The sequence below is a fragment of the Aythya fuligula genome, chromosome 20 (assembly GCF_009819795.1).
Source record: "Aythya fuligula isolate bAytFul2 chromosome 20, bAytFul2.pri, whole genome shotgun sequence".
NCBI lineage: Eukaryota > Metazoa > Chordata > Aves > Anseriformes > Anatidae > Aythya > Aythya fuligula.
This window is the reverse complement of record NC_045578.1, coordinates 5,041,108-5,062,298: the sequence shown is the minus strand read 5'-3', so window position 1 is coordinate 5,062,298 and position 21,191 is coordinate 5,041,108. Positions and strand designations below refer to the sequence as shown.

The window sequence follows — 21,191 nt, the reverse complement described above, 5'->3', positions numbered from 1 at the left end:
CTCCCGTGCTGTGCCAGCCCCGGGCACCTTTTGTCACCGTCCTGGGGCCGTCCCCAGCCCTTTCCCCAGGGGTTTTTTGGCATCCCCGGAGGCAGGGACCCAGCCCGTGCCCACCCCGCAGGGCTCAGGAGTCACCGAGGGGTTCCAAGGGAGGGGATCCAGCCCCAGGACCCCACCGTGCCCACCCTGAGCACGCAGAGACCCTCCCCACCGAGCCTTCCCTCGCCATTTCGGGAGCCCAAGCACCACCAAGGTGCCCGGTGGGGACCCAGCCGTGATCCCAGCTCTCCCCCCACCCCCAAACTGCCATGATTTGGGGCTGGGGTCCAAGCCCATGACCCCGATCACGCCACCCCCTGCCCCGGACCCCCAGAAACTCGACAGACGCAAGAATTGAGCAGCGCTGACGTCAGATCTGTAAGTTTATTTGCTCAATGTACGACGGCTACATAATGACTCACATTCATGATATTCCATCACTGAGGAAAACTGCTAAGAATGGTCCGTGTGTGAAATAATTCCTTACAGAAACACGGAGTTGGAAAAATAATCACTGATTAGACCTTAAAAATAGTTCACTGCATAACATGACAAAAAGCACAAACAAAGGCTCATTCAAAGAACACAGTCATTGTTCTCCTACACTGTAATAGTTATAATTTCACCATGACGAACACCAGACATTAAGATTAAGCTAACACTGGTGTTTTCTTTTGCTTTTTTTTCCTTTTTAAAAACAAAATCATATATAATTGCATGTCACTATAGCAACATCCATAACAGATCAGTTTGTTACGATCACTATTTGGTAGAGCAAACTTTACCCCCAAAAGAAAAATAAATTAAAAAACTTTAAAAAATTTTTGAAGACTATTTTGTCATAGGAATACATAACATCTACAGTATAAGTTAATAAATTTCAAGCTACTGTATAGAAATACGACACTAGCATGCACAATATTGTATCAATAGAGTAATGGAGCAGTAATCATTTCACTGGAGAGACAGTATCATAGGCAAGTGCATTTCTTAAAAAATGAAAGAAACCATTCAAGCTGCTTAAAAATCAAGTCCCTGACCCCACTCCCCTTTTAGCCCTCTTGTGCGATCTCTCCTGCGTTAAGTTTCCTAAAGCAGCCAGAGCAAAAGCCGGAAAGAAAAAAATAAAATAAAATAAAATCGGTTTTGTAATTCCAGTAAATCACTTCCAAATCATACAGCTGGGACAACACTGCTCACTGGACACGACGGGAACTCAAAGGGAGGTGAGAAGCCTACACAGATCTTCCAAGTCCGCGGCATTTACCGGCGGCTCGCCGGCCGCGGCTGGGGCGCGTGGCACGCCGCCGACTGCAGGGCTCGGCAAGGCTCTCCGTGCAAAGGCACCCGATGGGAAGCTTGGCTAGCGTGGCCGGGGCAATCTCACCTCTGAGCGGGGGGCTGGCGGCCCCTGCGGCTTCGTCGGAGGGCGGCGAGGCAGGGCGGGTGCCCCCTGCCACCCCGGCGGGACCGGGGGTCCCCCGATCGCCGCCGCCGCACGCCGCCTGCGGACGGGCTCTCGGGAGGGAGGGTGAAAGCCTGCTTCGAAAAAAAGCTGCCCCGAGGGCCGTTCTCCCAGCCACGAAGCTTTAGGGAAAAAGCTACGCGGGGCAGCGCGCCGCAAGCCGGAGACCAGCAGTGAACTTCCGACAGTTATGCAAGGGGGGGGGAAAAAAAAAGAAATAGAAATTTTACGCAAAATGGGGTAAATATTACCTGCTAAGCAAACTCAGATGCCCCGTCTCCCACCCCCAACCAGGTAAGACAGATTTGGAAAGGATTTTGTTAAGAAGAGAACTAAGTTCCTGGGCTCCCGATGCTTGATAGAAATGTCTATGATTGTAGCTCTTCCCTTGAGGATTTCTCTACCAAATTAGTTTCTAAGCTCCTGAAGTTCACTCATTACACCACAAGCTTCCCCAGGAGAAAGAAAACGCACCTGGCTTCCCTGATGACCAACAAGGGAGCCTGGGTGCTGCAGATCTGCTGACAAACCTCATGGTACAGTGGGAGAAAGTCAGGCAGAGTGAAATGGCAGTGCAATCCCTGAGGAAGCAGCTGTGGCACCTTAAATCAGGATGGTCTTTGAAATACCAAACACAGTACATGACATACAGACCTGAATTCTCTTTTTTTTTTTTTTTTTTTTTCTTCTCTTAAGTGGCATTTTAAGTTTAAACACTTCCCCCTTTTCTAATTAAGTTCTTAAACCTTTTGCTGTGGACTAAAATAGTTTAAACAGCCGCTAGCCAAGCACCTGTTAAGCTGTTGACCAAAAAACTAGAGCAGCTTTGATGTTCCTCGGGCGGGCGGGCTTCTTGCCTTGGGCGACACAGAATAGCTAAGCCAGTCCACAGGCGAGGACTGATCAGGAAGGCAAGCCAAAAGAACTAGCAAAAGAAAACAGACAATCAAAGGCTTGATGTCATATGGCTGTAATGTAGAAATACTGTAAACTGCAATTTAGTGTTAATACTGTAAGCTACCCTAATAAATATCTTAAAAAGATTAAATGGCCTAAATCCCGGGGCTTTGCAAGTCCCAAATTCTTTAGTCTTTTACTTATTATGATTCCTTTTTCAATTTGGGGATTTTAAGCTATGCCCTGACAGGCAGGGCGCTCCAGGGAGACGCCCCGCGACGTGGTACAAACGCACGGCACTTGAACTGAAGAAACAAACGCACAAAGCCTTACTGGAACCACAGAACTTCCTTTTTGTGTAGCTTTTCTTAAAAACGAGGGCCATTCCATTCAAGTTAATTCATCTTTAAACCCTTTTATTTCTAGCAATAAAGTTAAATTAAAGACAGCTCCACTTGTATTAATAATCTACAGAACAGTCCATATGCCAGTGAGGCTGCTATTCCATACCAGCACAGCCAGCCTGACTTCCACTAGTGGTGTTTTGGCAAAAATGTCAAAGAGGCAATCAAAGACAGGTTGTGGGGGGCCTCCCTGGGAAGGTGTCCCCTCCCGTTCCCTCCCCCACCCCTGACCCCCCCACTCGTGGGAAAAAAATAAAGACTGCAGTAGTTAGCATCAGCGTGCGGCTGCCAGTCCATCTGGGGGTCTAATTGTTGCCTTCTCCACCGTCGTCGTCTTGCTGATCGCTTGTCCAGAGCGTTAGGTTGTCGCGGAGGAGCTGCATGATGAGCGTTGAGTCCTTGTAGGAGTCCTCGTTGAGGGTGTCCAGCTCGGCGATGGCGTCGTCGAACGCCGTCTTGGCCAGGTGGCAGGCCTGCTCCGGGGCGTTCTGGATCTCGTAGTAGAAAACTGAGTAGTTAAGTGCCAGGCCGAGCCTGATGGGATGGGTCGGCTGCATGTGCTCCTTGCTGATCTCATGGGCTTCGCTATAGGCTTTCTCCGAAGACTCCACCACGGTCGCCCTCTTCTCACCAGTGGCCACCTCGGCCAGGTAGCGGTAATAGTCCCCTTTCATCTTCAGGTAGAAGACTTTGCTCTCGTACTGCGTCTCGCTGCAGTTCTTGATCAGGTAGTTGTCCAGCAGGCTCAGCACATCCTGGCACACGGCTTCCAACTCCTTCTCTATTTTCTCGCGGTAGGCCCGGACCATCTCGATCTTCTTCTCGTTCCCATCGGCAGAGGTCTTCTGCTCGATGCTGCTGATTACTCGCCAAGAAGAGCGCCGCGCCCCCACCACATTCTTATAGGCTACAGACAAGAGGTTCCTCTCTTCGTTGGACAGAGGCTCGTTCAGTTCTGTCACCTGTAACGAGAGAGGAAGAGAGAAGAGAGAAACTCGGGTTAAGCCACAGCCACTCGCCATTCCCGTCACCATTCAGCACTCGGGTGCTCCCCACGTGGAGCGAGGTGTGGAGAACGCAGCCAGCTCGCCAAATCCCCAAATCATTGGGCATCCGATCTCCTCCCAGCTGGGAAATCGTGCTGCGGTCCAGCCCCCCAGCCAGGGAAGGGTGGCTTTCATTCAAGGCATTCTCCATCTTAGCAGATCGGCGTTTTCCAGAACGAGAGAAATCCGCTAGGAAAAAAAAAGATGCATTTCACCTGCAGGATGAGCATCAGACATCGAGAGGCAGACGTGAGGGACCATCAGAGCAAGAGGGTGGAGATGTTGTAGGGTTACTAGCTAGGCGAATGGATTAACAACACAATTCGGCTACGGCATATTCATCTTTTCCGCTTCCCATGAGCATGGTACGTTCTTTTGAGATGCCTCAAGAATACGTTAGATGTTAAAATTGTAGCTGCCTAAGGCATTTGAGATAAGGATTTAAAAGCTCACATGGTAAGAGTATGCTCTTCCCACACAGGATTTTCTTCATTGACGATCAGAGCGTTAATGCACAGTATCGCTTCCACCTGCCTCACGCAACACGGCAATTTAGTCATTACAGCGTGCAGCAACAGAGTGATTAAGGAAGGAGACGACGGAGCGGAGCCTTTCCACAACCAGGCTGCCAAACACCGCCTTGGTCGCTTGAGTTCCTGGAAGCGCTGCTCTTGGTACCGTGACCTCCTTCCACTTCCCACTGATCCACCGCTGGCTGATGGCACCGGGGCAGGACCCGTGAGCAGGGCTGAGAAGCCAGCCAGGCACTGTACAAGCCATACGGCCTTGCTAGAGCTGGGCAAGCTCAGAGATGCGTGGGCTCCTTCCACAGCCACCCGTGGGTGCTGGGACAACCCTGTACAGCCACCTGGTTGCGTGCTGACAGCTGCCATCCCTCGTCCGAAGGGCGCACGCACCCCGGGCCCTGCCGCGTCTCCTCTCCGCAGTCACTTCCCACAAGGATTAGGTCACGGTTTGTAAATGAAAGGCTTCTGCAAATACTGAGTCATTTCTGCAAGGGCGAGGTTCGTTCGGGGCCCAGATAACCACATTTATGATGGCAATCTGGAAGCTGAGGGACGGGGCCGTGAGGGGCAGGTGACCCACCCAGGATCTCACTGGAACACTCACCTCGCTGCTGCCACCACGGCAGCTCGTCCCAGCGGCATCCACCTCTGCCCCCAGCTGCCCCTTGCTGCTGCTAAGCCGTGGCCTGCCCAACGTGTGCTCTCCCTGACCCAAGCTACTGCTACACCACAGTCTCCCTGGTGGCAAGCAGAGTGTGCCAGTGCTCCCCTCCAGCCCCCCTCTACTCCTTTTCCTGATGTGCTTCTGCCCACAGAGGGCATGAGGCAGAGGCTCAGCCGTGACGTGCTATATGACCCATTTATAGGCACTTATATGGTGCCTTGTGCCATAACATCACACGTGTCTAGCCGCGTTTTTATAGGACTTGACATCTTGAGATGGCTCTGTTCGCTCTGCCCTTTGCACAGCACCTGCACAAACATTAATGAGAGATACTGTGGTATAAAGCCAACTTTCAGAGATAATCGAGAACAATTACAGTGTCCCCCTGCCCTAGGGCTTTTGGATTGTCCATCCTTGGAGATAGGGGCAAGAAGCATCCAGAAATCCCAACCCAATATATGACCTAACCTTCCGGCTGTAAATCCCGAGTGTCCAACACCAGCTGCTGTAATACTACAAGAGACTCGCCAATCCCAGAGGTTTTCTATCTCGACACTAATTACGGAGGCTGATAACCAAGTGAGGTCATGCTTTTAGCAAGATGCTCACCAAGCAGGCACACTGGCTTTAAATGGGGCCCAGGCAGGTGGATGGCAGAGCTACCCCACAGCCCTGCCTCCAGATATTCACTGCCGCAGAAGGCACACTGCAGTGGGTTCACCTCCTCCCACCACAAGAGTCTTGCAGGAGGACAAATTCATTAAAGCTACAGGGAGTTTCGTAGGATTAGCTTTGCCATAAACATTTTAAATTTGAAGCTATTAAGGATTACGGAAGAAAGTCGCCTGTCAAAATCCTTTCAAAAAAAAAATTAAAAAAAAAAAATCGCTGACAGATGGAACATACACCTGTGGAGAATGCAGAGATTTCTCCAGGGAGCCTGCGGGGAGCTTATCAAAGCAGGAAGGGTTCCTCATTAGGCATGTCACCGGGAGCAGTGCTAGGCCTGCTGCCACTCCCAAAACGTGTCCCAAAATAAAAGCTGCGACACCGCTATGGTCACAGCGATAATCGCAGCTGCCCGCTGGAAAGACGAGAGGAAAAAAGTGCTCACAGCCCTGACAGCCCTGCCAGAAGGCCACCGCACGGCGGCTTTGGGCTGGGCACTTACAGGGCCACAGCGTGACCGCGGGGTACGGGGCACAGCCTCACAGGATCCTTGTGCCACCCAGTTACTGCTACATGTGGTGAGGGTAGCTCAACAGCCAAAATAAATAAGTGAATAAACAACAGCTTGACATTCAAAGGGCTTGGCAGGAACCGAGCCAGCCTCTGACTGGGAGCCAGAGCTCCCTTTGGAGCTTTATTTTCCTGGCTGGCGGCACAGGGAAGCAGACCTCGACCTGCAAAACCACGTACCCAGCCTCCTTTCCCCCTCGTGGCCCTGCAGATCAGCAAGGCACTGGGGGGCAAGGAGACGTGTCTGAAATGGAGCCCAGTCTTGCACATGGCATAGGAAGGCCAGTGAAGAGAGGTGGTCCATCCAGCCACACAGCTGGAAGCTTGACAGACACAACCCCTTCAGCCCGGAGTGCTTGAGGAGAGACACAGAGACTGGAGGGCCCCCAGAGAACGGAGATAGTCCAACAGGAATGTACTGCGAGTTTAGGGTTTCTACTGCTCCAGACTCTAGAGATTTGTAAATCTCTAGCTTTAAGAAGCCCATCGATTTGTAAAAGCCCTTTAGAGGCAACAGGAGCCCAGGGGGGGTTCTCCCAGTTTCACCATTACACCCTTGAGCTCTGACCCAGCACCACATCCAGAGCCTGACAGGCTCCCGGCACGCTCAAGCACCACGCTGCAGCCAGGGAGCCAGGCAGAACTTCACCTGCCCCTAACATTGAAGCCCACACTCTCCAAAAGCCCACAGCTAGTCCTACTGGGCCTGCTTTCCAGAAGCATCCCAATCAGGTTTCTTTGGGACCTACACAAAACGCTTGCTCCCAGCCACCAGCTGGTGAGATTGCTTATTCCAGGACTCTCTATTCCACACTTCTTGCCTCGCATCAGTAGGTCTGAAGGAACCATTTCTGAGCACACATGGCCCCTTCAGCTACAGAGCAGCTGCAGCAGAGGTGCATCTCAGGGTTTAGTTTTCCCCACTTATCCTTACAATAGGTTTTCATCGACATTTTTAACCAAGTGCCCACCCATTTATGGCTGCTACCTAGTTTTGATGTCTTATCTTACAGCACACAGCAGAGCAAGCTGAACAGACCCAGACATTCTTCCCTGGGGAATACCATCAACAACTTAATCCATTTTATAATCCCCAACACTCGCTTTTCTGATTGCCCAGGAGAGATCTCGAGTCCCTGAATACACTAGACACCTACGAGGAGCCAAGCTTTCCTGGAGAGAGACAACCACGGGAACCCCGAGCTGTCCACAACATGCCACCCTTTCAGTGGAGCAGTCACTAATTACCACAACCCTGTGATCCTGCGCGTGGCTGATTGACAATCTGATATTACACGCAATTAACGGGAGCGATGTAGGGCCAACAGCTGCTGGCTCCCTTCACAGGCCTCTCAAACACCTCGCTCGGCCTGGAGGGGCCTGCCCGAGCCCAGCCCTTGGCCGCTCAGCTCTTTTAGGCTAGAAAAGGGCCATTTCTGTGACACCCCACCAGTACAGCCCCAGCTCCCCTTCCACCACAACACCCAACAGCCATTTCTTCCTCAGCACGTGTCTTCACTGCTTGATCCGTGGCTTCTGCACCTTGTAACCCAGCAGTTATCTTCCAACAGGAACCCGAGCTATCGCCTCATTTTCCCTCACACACGACTCGCTAGTCACACTGAGGCCTGGCTTGAAGGTCCCATTTTCTCCTTCATTTTTTTTTAAAAAGTAAATAGGCTTTTAAGACAACGTTGGGCCTGAAGGCCCACCAGTGACATTCTCACTGAGTCTGAAAGCACCAGCAATGGGAGCAGCCATCTTTAGACTTCTACATCCCTACCTGCATTTTCTGTCCCTGCTTCACTCCATATCTAGTTTCTGAAGAAATACCTTCCTTCAAGCGCATTAAATCCTTGCCATTACCTTGTAGCGTGATTACAGTCATGGCTAAACGTCACACGACTGAGTCAAGAACAGCTTCTCCTTGAACACTCAGGAGCAAGCTGTCCTAGGAAGCCATCATGCAGTTGGGAAGATGCTTTTCTTAAGCACTGTCCTACTTTGACACAGAGTAGGCGTGTGTTAAACTAGATCTAAATCAAGAATCTTACCAGACTTCACGGGTTCGGGTCTTCTTCACCTGTATTCTAGCCTCCTCCCTGACGTTATATTTCTAAAATGGAAGTCGTATCATAACTACTCCTCTCCTTTCTGACCTCCTCCACCATCCTCTTGTTTAATCTGAGCATAGCTGGGGAATTTTAGGCTACAGATAAGACCCTTCCTCTCATCTCAGACAAAACCAGAGAAGCACATGCAGGCTGTGGGCAGAAGTTAGTTCCCCTATGCCGTCTCGTTCAACTCTTTCAGGATGAATAATCATATTCTGGTTCCTGTTTTGAAGTTCTCAGGGGCCATCACAAGACAGTGGCTGAAAGAAGCTGAAGACACACTGAGGCACAGTGGATGGTTCTGCCATTAAGGTTAAAATGGCTCATAATCCATCACGGAGCAGCGTCTGCAAAGTAAGGCTGCTCATTACTTGGAGCATAACTGGATCTCAGAGGATACTTAGGTACTCCAGACACTGATTAGGATTTCTGCATGCTCCTCCAGTTAACAGGAGCTTTCATCACACCCTGTAGCCTTTACTATTTAAGGCAACTTTGAACCACCTGAGACAAAGCCTCCAAAATTGAGAGACATGAAAAGCAAGAGCTCATTTATTTCATTGGCCTCCACAGCTCAACAACTACTTAAGCCAAAGTGAATTTCATCATATGACATATGAGTTTGATCAGTCCTTAGAGCCTGCAGATCTACTTCAGTTTCAGTCTGGCTCTGCTGGATTTAAGCTAGACAAAAAAACAAGTTTCAAGTCCTTGGGTCATTGCTGCCTCAAGTTTCTGCATGCAAAAGGTCATAAGGGAGCTGTGGTGAGAGAGCCAGTGCCAGAAGCAGAACTCTGAGCTGTTCCCATTCTGCATTTGATAGCACTTCAAGGATCGGCCTTTATCTGCAGAGCTGCAGTCCCAATGTTTGGTCTAACGGCTCAAGGCTTTCCTGCTACACAACACCTGGGTGCCAAAGATTTGCCCCACCAGCTTCTTCTGCAGCTTTTCAGATAAGACAGCCACAAGGGAGCATCTCTTTGTTTTCCACACACGGCCTCCAGGTACGGTACTGGACCCTGCCATCCGAAATTGTTATTGACTTGAAAGAGGACAACCCAGACACGTTGCAGTGAGGAGGAATAGCCCAAGCTTCCCAGCGTGGGCAAGGTGTATGCATTTCAAGTGCCTCCATGCCAAGCTACGCACCGTTTCTGAATTAGCTTTGCACAGTCTTGTAGCAGGGAGCTGTGGCTACAGCTAGTATTTGCTTTGAGTCATTAAGGATTAGAGTCCAAGTTCTTGCTTTTCCTTATGAACACCCTGATTCCTGTTAGCCCTACAAAGAGGCAGGCTATTTAACAAGATGAAAACCGGACGCAGGACAACTTGTTTCGCTGTCTTGCTGCCACTAGCTGCCTTGTACCTATTAAAAACCCTTGGGAAAAATCATCAATCTCTGTTGGTCTGATGCCTTCCTACCACCAGATGGAGGAAGCAGCAAGTCCATCCACATCAGGCTGAGCATTTCGAAGCACTGTCACTCAGGGCTCATCACACTGCCTCTGACAGATGGGATACCAGCACCTTTGCCTGCAAACTGCAAAGGAACAGAAGGGACGCCAAGTTATTCCTTCCCCAAGATACGGCAGGCTGGCAAGCAACATCTGCCCACTCTTGCATTTCTGCAAGCACCGTAGCAGCAGCCCAAGATCACCACCCTGTTCCATCACTCAACAGCCCGAGGAGCTCTCCTGCCTCAGACTATTTGAAAATATTGTTCAAAATGTGCCTTTTGTATCAGCTTTCTGCAAAACATGCAGCAGACCAGTATGGCAGCATGCCACTGCCGTGGAAGCTTGGATATGGTCTGGGAGCACGCCAAAAGTTTAAAAGGGATTTATTCTGAGCTATTACAAGGAGAATGTCAATTCAGTGACGTTTTGAGTTGCATGAAGAAGCTTCTTCAGGTGTCAGTTGAGCAGCTCTTGAATAACTGCAGCCTTTTCCTCAACGGCATTTTGGTTATGCTGAAAGAGATGGACTCTTTCCATCCAAGTATCTTTCTTCTTCAGAGAAGCCCATCTGTTCACAGCATTTTTAGCTGAAGAAACCATCCAAAGGACCACCACTGGTCATTCCTAGAGCCTTACAACTTGGTTAATACAGGCAGACTCACTCCCCTCCGCTTTATGGCAAAACAGTAAAACCAAGCAAGGCAGCCTCTAGGGGATTCTGGCGCATCAGCGGGAGCCAGCTAAACAAACCAGGTTCCACGCCAGGAAGTGTGTCTGGTGCTGCTGGGAGCTTTAGCTGCTTAAAGACTTACCTCACAGCTTCTAAGAGTACTAATCTGGCTCAGGTATTAGTGTTTCCCTACTCACCTTCAGCCCCACTGCTGGGAGGTGAGTGACCCGGCACCACATCACCGCATCCCTCCCGGAGCTCCCAGGAAGGGCCAGGCCACCACGAGATGTTCGTCTGGAGAAATGACCGTGTTGTGTTGTACCCACCAACCCCATTCAGATGGGCCGAGTAGAGAGAGGAGAGCCAGTTTGCCACAGGCCAGGTGAGCATCTTCTGGCTGCTGGAAGCTGCTGTCTGCAGCTCTTGTCCTGCTCAGTGCCTGCAGGGCTGTGTCTGGACGAGGGGCAGAGGCGTGCAGGAGCAGGACGAACCAGGCAACTCTCGCCTGCTCGCAGGGCTTCTCCCAGCGAGAGGCAACTGCCACAGCTGGCAGGCTGCTGCTCCAGCAGGATGAAACGGGAGAAGCTGCCACCATGCAAACAGCTCCCCTGCAGCTAGCACAGGAGGTTTTTAACCGCTTCGTTTCATTACCCCAGTCGCTTTGGGCAAGCCTGCTCAAGGCGAGGTTCTAGAAGCATTAAAGAAAAACGGTTTTGCTCTAGGTCTTCTGGTCTGCAGAACCAGATGCTCCTTGCACTGTCTGAAATGTGTTTTACCATTTTAAGCCAGAGCCCCTCCAGAACGCCCAGGTGGACTCCAGCGTGCCAGCCCCACGATGGGTTTAATTTCCGCACCGGCGAGCAAGGTGATTATCCCTCCAGATGTACTTTGCCCTCCCACTGCTTCAGGGATTTCAGGCTTGATCTTACACACCTCTAGCAAAGACAATTTTATTTCTTAAATGGACTTGCAGAAAAGCAACTCGAGTTTTCGCTCTGGCAGCTTTCTGGAGCACTGCAGCCAATTTTCAATGGGTACCCTTACAAGGAGGGTCACTCTACCAATCCAGATCTGACTGCAGATTTAACCACCGCCGCCTGGCTCTGACCATCTCCTCCCAGCCCCGTCCTGAAGCCCAAGGGACGTGTACCACAGATCTGATCTCAGCTCATCGCAGGTGACAGAGCCCGTAAGCACCAGGGTCTTGACACCACCAAATGCGAGAAGCCAGGCTCTCAGCTCCAAGGTAATGAAAAATTCATCCCACGTAACAAAGCCCCACAGCATAAACAGGCAAAGCTCCGATGACTTCCCCAGCTGGGTGTAAATCAAAGCCTGTTAATCCCCCCTAAATTCTCATTCACTGCTGAAGACCGAGCGTTAGTCTTTTACAAGCGCAGATCTCCTGCCGCAGCTTTCGGGCGTATGTTAGCGCACTGCACGGCAACGGCTTCTCCAGCTACTATTAATAAACTTCTTGCTGCAGAGAAGCACAACTGTCCAAACAAGATGTCCATCAGCAGCCTCGTTAGCCCTGAAGCTCAGCCTTCTCGCTGATATTTTCCTAGAGCCTTGCCGAAGCCACCTTAAAGAGGAATCAGAAGCACATCGACGCGCCAAGCGGCTTTGCCTGATACGCAAGCAAAGATTCGTCCCGAGCTGGCCAACCCATCCAGCAAGATCAGAAGGAATTTGCAAACAATTAAGGAATGCTTTGTACTTTGAGTCCTTGCAGACTTGCGTACGTCCGAGCGCGGCCGCCTCGGACACCCATAGGCTGACTCAGTCCTAACATCTCCTTTAGGGAAAAAAAACATTAAGCACTCTAATCCCTAATCTGGGGATCACTTTAAGGGAATCTCATGCCATCAGGGACATGTTCTCTAGTTACTCTCCTGCTGCTGTTAACTAATGCACTGCCCTTGGTCACCAGATCACCGGTGCCGGGCCAAAAACCAGGTTTAATACCCAATGGAGCATGTGCTGGGTCATTCTTCAGATGTGACCAAACCTATTTTAGCACAGGAGAAAGAAAAAAAAACACAAACTGACACCTCCTCTCCCTATTGACTTCTTTTGTCTTCCTTCATGCCCCGCAGCTGCCACAGATCACCTGCTCGGTGCATTTTTTGCAGCCACGCCGTCATCGCTCCATTTTCAGCCGCCTGATCTCAGCACCAGGCTTTCAGCCCCAGCGCCGTGCCAGCTCCTGAAGCAGGTTTGGGCTTGGCGAGGGCACGGCCAGAACGCATCTGAGCGGCGTGGGCGTGCAGGACGAGCAGTTCATCCTTGGGTTCACAAAACAATGAAAAACCTGCCATCGGCGGACGTTTGCACCTAAATAAGCAGACAAAGGCTTTTGTTTCGCCAGCACCAGTAAGCTCTGCTTTTGAGATGGTGTTCTCTGCATTTCCTGGAACCCTGGGCACTGTTGCCTCATCATCTCAGTTCCCTTTTTCTTCCAGAATTTACCATTTCGGAGCATTCCCAGATGCCACCGCTCCCCGCTACGGCGGAGAACCGCGGCCACCGCGCGACGCCTCTGTGCGCATCCAGCCGGGCTCCGGCAGCCCCGGCACAAGGGCTGCAGCCCCCCCCTGAGCTCCAGCCCACAAAAAAAAGGCAGCCGCAGGCATTCTGTGGGGCCAGAGGGCCGAGCAGCTCGGCCTCGCTGCCTTTGTGTGCCCAGCCCAGCCGCACAAAGCCCAGGGGACCCCGAGCTCCTCCCCGCGACAGCACCCGCGGCACGGTGGGGCAGGAATCCCGCATCTTGACATCTGGAGGGAGGAGCCGGGCCTTTTTGCTTCAATAAATAAATAATAGAGCGCAGAAATGGCTTTTTGTCGTCGCTTTTCCTTCGTTTGGGGATGGGAGGAGGGAGCGTTCATTACGCCAAGCAGCCGGGAGGAAGGAACAAGAGAAAGCTGAACGCGACAGCAGGGGCTGGGACGGTACCAAACCACCCCACAGCCGGCTGGTTGTGGGTTTATATCCTTCCCCTTTCCTACTTGCTGTCAAGAGGCTCATGAACTGCCTCCTGTGCTGCCCAAAGGCTTGGTTTGCTCCATGCCAAAGGGAAGGGAGGCAGGAGGAGGATGCAGGTACCGGGAGGGGACTGTCCTGAGCCAGTCCAGGAGCCTGCACAGGAGAGCACGGCCAAGCTTGCAGGCAGCACAGCACAAAACGGTGGCTGGTCTGGGCTCTCAGAAAGCCATTTTGTCTCCACAGGGGGAGAAAATAAAAAATAAATAAACAAATAAATAAATTAATAAGACTTCCCACACCTGCAAAGGCTGGGAGCTGCAGAGGCAGGAGCACAAACAAGAGCATTTTACCTGCCCACCGCCAGCGTGAACCCAGCCCCCGGCTATCGATCTGAACATCCCCAGCCCGGGATGAAGGCTGCAGAGGCTGAGACACAAAACCACGGTGCCAGCACAGCCACCAATTCACAGCCACCTCCCCTTCGTTTGAGCAGGTGGTAAAATTGGTTTCCAATTATCGCCTTCCAGCAGGGCGGCCGTTGCTTCAGAAACCAGTGAAGTAAATACCTGCTCCTGTTTTTATGGATTTATTTGTGTTCTGCTTCCCAGATAGCAGGTTGCCATTTGTCTGAATGAATCACGAACATGAGTCTAATAGGAGGGACAAAGACTTCAGCCAAGGACAGGTTAGTTACTCATCTTTTCAATAAAAAGAAAAAAAAAAAAGAAGTTGGTTAAGGCTTCCAGCCTTCCAGAAAGGTGTAACGAAGGCATGAATAGCGAAGGAAAGAGGGTCTAAGCTGGCTCCAAACCACGGAGCACAAAAATCCTCATTACAGCATTAGCTTCCTAAAATCTATCTCGAGTTGCAGAGCACCAAAGAGCAAAATTGTGCCTGGAAGCACCACGGGTCCATCGGTCAGCCCAAGACAACCAAAGCCCTGCGGCACAGCTTTGCCACGGCAGAAGATGGTGCCTGTGTCCTATCTGTCAACGAAGTGCCTGGGAAGCCAGGCAAATCCCATTTTTTCTGTGCTTTGCACTGCAGTTATTCCACTGCACGTCCGTATTTCGTCGCCGGTCGCGGTTCGGGAGGTGGAAGGGGGCAGAAAAACAGCAAGCGGCTTCAGCTCTGCAGTCCTACAAGCCCCAGACACCGACCCTGGCGAGGAAAGGCTCCCTCCAGCTCAACCACAGGCATTTTCAAGCCACCCCTTCCTCTGTACCTGCCTGCAGACCACCCGATGTTTGGCTGGGACACACAGAGCAGCCAGACCTCCTCGCTCATCCCTGCCACACTGGCACTGAGCCCCCAAGCCCGGCACATCAGCCTCCAGGACATGGACGAGCAGGGACAAAGCCACCTCCCAAGAAGCAGCTGGCTCCTCAAGCACCAGCAGCTGGACCCCAAAACTCAAGCTTTTTGGTGTTTTTCTAGAATATGTGACCCTTGCCCACAACGCTCCTAGGATTTCTTGGATCATTTGGCACGAAGCTGCCCAGAATGGAAGCTGAGGAGCTCAGTGGTGGAGTTGGTTCATCATTTTCTGCCCAGGGAGGTCTCTCCAGGTCCAAAGCCGTGACCACTGCTCTCCTCTCCCAGCCACAGCAGCCCAGGGAGCCCCATCAGCTGCACCATGAGACATGTTTCTTCTTTTATCCTGCAGAGTCAGAGCTGGTCAGGGATCGATTCCAAGCTCAGCTGAAGCTACAAGCATGTATCAATCAAAGTGGCGAATGTGCAAGCACATCTCATCTTTCCCCATGCCTCCTGGTGCACAGGGCTGGACGCTCAGTGCTTCAGCCCCACCAGACCTACAGTTGCCCCAAAACCAGGCAAGGCTGCAATGGGATCACCCCCAAAGCCCCAAGGGAGCACCGGGTCCTTCCAGATTTAAGGCAGGAGTCCGGATGTGAGGCTGAGCAGCTCAGGGGCACGGCTGGGGCCCTCGGTTCAGCCACCTCCTGCCAGCACAACCCAAACCCCAAAAGCATCCGCAGGCAGCTCCGTTGCTGCATGGAGGGGAGCAGAGAGGCAGGAGGCCAGCATGCTGCTGGGAACTGGTAAAGGGCTGGATGCCCAGTGGAATCGCCCAGTTAGATGAGAGCACCTGGGCTCCAGAGGTCCAAGAGTTTTCAATTCAGAACAAGCATGAGAAGAAACGAAGAGCAAAACAGCTCCCACCAAGCCTCCTGAACTCACAGGGCTGGCCAGCACACCAAAGACCTGCGGGTAAGCCCAGAACACCAAAGGGCCCTTGGAGAGCCCTTGCCCAAGACCTTCAGTGTCTCCATGGACCCGAGGCATCTGCAGATGATTCAGCAGCTGTGTTCTCCAACACAGCCTCAACGACTCCCATTTGGTTCAAAGGAAACTATCTGTGATCAGTCTGCTCCTTGCTGTCACACTTGGCCAACCAAGAAGAGCCCAGAAGGGTTTTTACAGGACTGGCTCTTCCCAAAGCCTGGAGATAAGACTTAGGAGCTCCCAAAAGCTCAAGGACTGACCAGCTACCAGGGTTAGGGTAGGCGATGCCCCACTGCCCCCCTCCACCCGTTATCCCCCTATGTCCACACAGGGCTTCAAACCTCCTTGAACCTCGCAGGGTGCCAGACCCCAGCACCACCCCAACCTGGGGGTCCCCTGGAAAGGGCTGGGGCAGTTTGGGGAGGGCCATGGCTCGCTTTGGGTTGCTGATGGGGTTTGAGCAGAGCCAAGAGAACTCAGAACAGGGTGCCTGAGGGCACAGAGCTTCCTACAGAGCCTTCCCCAGCCCACCAGGTGCCATCTGCTGTGGCCACCCGGGCACCCACAAGGTCACCTTGAGCCCAGAGAAGCCTACACAAAATGGTGCCAGCGAGGCAGCCGGGCCAAGAACCCCTCAAAACTCCTGTGTCAGCCAGAGAAGGACCACATCTGGTAGATGCCAGCAGAAATTCTGCACCCTGGCGCTGGAAACGGCTTCCCCAGAGCCTCCCCCAGCCCTTTGGGGAACACCACCACAACAGCTCAGGCTGCTGCCGCCACAGCCGGCCCGCCATGACAGGCCTCCCTCCCCTCCTCGGCCTGCTCGCGAGGTGCAGGCACCCCTCAGGCATTGATCCACACTTCCTGAGGGAAAAATCAGCATTAAACTGGTCACAGGACTCGGAGGGTGGCAGCTTGCAAGCCTGGCGAGCAGACGTGGCAGAAGCCCACGTAACCTGCGTGAAGGACAGGCTGTGGTTCCCCACGCCCAGCCTCCTCCTCCTCCTCATCCTCCTCCTCCCACAGCAGCCATTTGCTGCACCAAGGCTCGGGCAGCAGCTTTTGGGCATCCCCAGCAGTCACCCACCGACATCCTTCACCCACAGGGCACGGCTGGGACCCCAAGACAAGCGACCAAACGTTCCTCTCACGGGGACCTTCAGGCGGCCTGAAGGCTCCTGCACGTGCCCCCGTTCCTACACGGTGGGTAGGAGCAACGAAACAGCCCCCTACCCTTTTTAGCCGACCTCTACCCTACACAAGTCACAGCATTTATCTCGCCAGGAGCTGGTGGGGCTCCCGTGGGTGCCCTCCCATGGGTGCCCTCCCCATGGGTGCCCTCCCCATGGGTGCCCTCCCAAGGCCAGCACCGCACCCAGGCGGCTCCCGGCCCCGGAGCCTGGCGCGGAGCCACGGCCGCTCCCTGCCCGATGGATATCGATCCCGGGCCCCGGCTGCAAGGCTTGAGAGGAGGCAGAGCTGGACAAAAAGGCAGCTTGCTCCCAAAAAAAAGCACTGTGGGGCAGCGAGGGAGGAAGGAGAAGGCTCTCTGCTCACCAACCAGGGCTGATTGCAGCCCCACACAGCCCAGGGGCACCACCAAGGTCACGCACAGGCAAGGCCTGGTGGTGTCTCACCCCTGTTCCCTGGGGTTTTCCTGGGGCACCCCAAGAAATCTGCTGCATGACGGAAGAGCCAGGTTCCCACAGCAGCACCCGCTGCTGGCACGGCGACCCTAAAACTCTAAATAACCCTACAGGGCACGAGGGGCAGCAGACAATGGGGGACTCAAGCCTCACCACCAGCCATTAGTGCCATAAAAACCTGCTCATGGGGCGAGATCCGCAGGGAAAACGAACCCCTCAGGCACACGGCCGGGCTTTGGGGGAACCTGACCCCGTGAGGGGATGGCGAGCTGTGGCAGCGCTGCCCCGGGGAGGACGTGAGGCAGCGGCGAGCTGCGGGGCTGCTGCATTCCCCGGGCTGCGTGCTCTCTGCTACCACCTGGGCGCATTGCAGCTCGTCCCACCGCACAAATGACATCACTGCGCGTTGCCACGGAAATCGGCGCGAGGTCACAAGCCTCCCTCCCGCACGGCCGGGGCTGGGGGCTGGGCAGCGGGGAGAACGGGAGCGTGAGGTGCCCGTGGGAGCGGGGAATGGAGTTTGGGTGGTGGTGGCGGCGGTGGCATCGCAGGGACACGGGGAACAAAGCTCCGCCAGCTCTGCCTTTTGTTCGCCCTGGCGGGAGGCAGCAGCACGACTGTGATTCAGTCCCCGAGGGCCAAGGTTATGTTTCACCAGGGCCGGTAGGGGCTAAAAGGAAAAAAAAAATAAATTAAAAATAAAACTAAAAAGCATACGTGCGATCTCTAACAACAATTTGGGGTTCGGGACCCGGCCCCGGCAGGCAGGTTAGGGAAATTCCAACAGCAGAAATCCTGCCCCGAGCCTCGGTGCTGAGTCTGCAGGCACATCCCCGCTGGCTTTGTGCTAGTGGCTGTGCTCCCCGCCCGGAGCCAGCCCTGCTGCTGCCCCCCCAGCTCTGCCTCCCAATGAATGGGTGCTGGGATGGGGCAGCGGAATAAAGCCCGCGGTGCGGCAGAGGAGCAGCCCGGGGGGTTTCACGCGGAGCCATCTCGTCCTGGTTATCCGTACCCCGTCCCTTGAAAAAGCCATCTCCGCCCTCCTCCCCGCTCGCCGCCCGTGACAGTTTTGTCTGCTTGATAAATGCAAGGTTATTGTCAAAATGGTGCAATCTGGGCTCAGCGAGCTGCATCCCAGCCAGACTGCGACATTCCCAGATCAGCATTCCCTCCTCATCAGCAAGGGAGGACACCCCAGCTCCTCTCAAAGGCTCAGACCTGACTAAGAAGACAAACATAAAGAACAGTTTTCCCCTTTAAAGCACCCCCTCCCTCCCTCCACCCAGTCTAGCCTCTCTGCAATATGACAAATGCAGAATCTTCTGGAATGACTTGATCCTGCCTCCCACGATTGCTTTGTTTGCAAGATCAGATCAGAGATATGTGTTTTTTTTTTTTTTTTTTTTACTTTCTTACATTGTCAAAATGTCAGCATTGAAGGGGAAGCGTTCGGTGTCACAAATCAGATCAGCCTGCTATATGCAGAGTCTTTATTTTAAGAGCGTGAAATGAATACAACATGACTCAATTCATAAATCTCGAAACAAGTGCAGCAAAAAAAAAAAAAAAAAAAACACACACAGAAGGCAAAGCCCTGGCAGCTAAAGGCTCGGCTCCTCGGGGTCAGGGAGCCTCGCAGGGGAAGGAAGGGATGCACGGGGACAGCGGCGTGCGGGCAGAGCCCCCCAACCCCACCCCATAGCCTCACCCCACGGGGTGGGGAGCCCTGTGTGGGGCTGGGGGCAGCGCCGCACCCCACGGACACCTCTTATGGGATGGGGACGGGGGGCTAAGGAGGGGATGGGGACGCCGGGATGGGGTTTGGGGCAAAAGGATGGGGACCACCGACGGGGGCACGGTGCTGAGCGGCTGGGGCAGGGCCGGGGGGGCTCAGCGCTGGAGATACAACAGGGGAGGGGACCCGGCGACAAGAAGGGGGGACCGGGAGGGGTCCGCGTGCCCTCCCCCACCCCCTCCCCTCCCCGCAGCCGCCCCCTCCCCACCCCGCAGCCGTCCCCAGGGGGCCGGGGGCAGGGAAGGGGCGGGCGGGGGGTCCCCCCCGTGCACCCCCAGACCCGGACAGCCAGACACACGGGCAGGCAGCCCGACCGCGGGCGGACACTCACGTTCTTCATGGCAGCCGCCATGTCGTCGTAGCGCTCGGCTTGCTCGGCCAGCCGGGCCTTCTGCACCAGCTGCTCGCGGTCCACCATCTTCGCGGGGGGGAAGCCCGGGAAAAGGGGGGGAAGGGCAAGGAGGGGGTCTCCGGGAGGAGAAGGAAGAGGAGGAGGAGGAGGAGGCGGCTGAGGAAGAGGAGGAGGCGGCTGAGGAAGAGGAGGAGGAGGCGGAGGACGAGGAGGAAGCGGCGGCTCCCGGCGCTGCAGCGGGGACGGCGGCGGCTGCTGGCGGGGCTGCGAGCGCGCCACAACCCCCCTGCAGGCCACGCCCCCCTCGGGCCACGCCCACGCAAGCCCCGCCCCCCTTCTCCCCTCCCCGCGCGCGCGGGGCACGCCGGGAGATGAAGTCCTGCCCCCGTTCACCCTCCCCGCCTTGCTCCCCTTCCAGGACTCCGTTTCCCAGCGCACCCCGCGCGCCGCGCCTCGCCCCGGCTGGCCGCTTGACAAAATGGCCGCCTCCCTTCTCCCTCCCCTCCCCCCCTCCACCATCCTCCTCCCTTTCCACCCCGCCCGGGCCGGGCGCGGCGGCCCCGCTGCTGATTCACCGCCGGGAGGGCCCCGGCAGGCCGCGAGGCCCCTTCCTGTGTCCCCGTGTCCCCAAGCACACACTGAGCCCCCCCCCCTCCCCGCCATGTCGTGCCCGCTCCCCGAGCCACACCTCACGCTGGGGTTGCCCGGCATGGTGGCGGCGCGGTGCTGAGGCCCGCCATGGTGCTGAGTCACCCCACGGGAAGGACGCCCTCAGGCCTGGTGGGCTGCCTGGGGTGCTCGGTGGGCTGTAGGGAATCCCAAAATAATCGAATGGGGATGTTGGAAGGGATCCCCAAAGATCCAGGCCAGCCCCCTGCACGGCGGGGTCACCCCGAGGACCCCGCGCAGGATGGCACCCGGGTGGGTTTTGGGGGTCACACACAGAATCACACAGAATTAGGTGGGAAGAGACCTCAAGATCATCGAGTCCAACCTCTGACCCAACACTAACCAATCCTCCCCTAAACCATACCACATATCGGGTCTCCAGAGGAGGAGATGCCACAGCCCCTCTGGGCAACCAGTCCCAGTGCTCTGTCACCCTTAAAATAAATAAAAACCACAATTTTCTGAGTGAAGTAGAAATGCACCTTCACTTAGCACCTAGCAGAGCTGCTGCTGTGCGTTAGGAGCCCCATAAGAAGCCACTTTTGAGCCCTTTTTCCTACAGCCTATAGATAACGCCATACTTAGAGGATGCGCCAGCAATGTGGGAAAGGAAAAGGGTTTACAAAAGGTGCTGATCGTGGTGGCAGCATTCATCCCTGATGTATTTTGGTGCTGGCGAGTGCCATCGCACCTCTGCTGCAGCAGCTCTGCTCGTCCCCAGCCCTTCCCAACGCCACCATCCGTGGAGATGTCATCACCATCATGGCTATAGCTGGAAGGAGGGATGGGCCTGGTGACTCATCCATATCACCTGCCGGTCCACTGGTTTTGTGGTTTTTCTTCTGAAATACCTCAGGAAACCCTTGTGGCCCCGGGGCACGCGGTGTGCTGGTTTTCCTGGGGTGATACCAGCCACAGGTGACTGTGCCTATCCCAAACCTGTGGAGATGCCCTCACCCAGGTGGAGATAAATTG

General features: G+C 54.3%; 1 protein-coding gene across 1 annotated transcript; it reads right to left on the bottom strand.

Moving 5' to 3' along the window:
- Positions 1 to 404: 404 nt before the first annotated feature.
- Positions 405 to 19,695, bottom strand: YWHAG (tyrosine 3-monooxygenase/tryptophan 5-monooxygenase activation protein gamma). The gene is made up of 2 exons (XM_032200656.1): positions 19,527 to 19,695; positions 405 to 3,767 (listed from the first exon to the last, which is right to left on the bottom strand). Exons 1-2 carry the CDS (start codon positions 19,611 to 19,613, stop codon positions 3,111 to 3,113), a joined length of 744 nt encoding a protein of 247 aa, XP_032056547.1. The 5' UTR covers positions 19,614 to 19,695; the 3' UTR covers positions 405 to 3,110.
- Between the last annotated feature and the right edge of the window lie 1,496 nt (positions 19,696 to 21,191).

Coding starts and splice junctions, on each gene's coding strand:
- YWHAG (XM_032200656.1), bottom strand. CDS start 19,613: ATGGTGGACCGCGAGCAGCTGGTGCAGAAGGCCCGGCTGGCCGAGCAA. Junction 3,768..19,526: donor TGGCGGCTGCCATGAAGAAC/GTGAGTGTCCGC, acceptor CTCTCGTTACAG/GTGACAGAACTGAACGAGCC.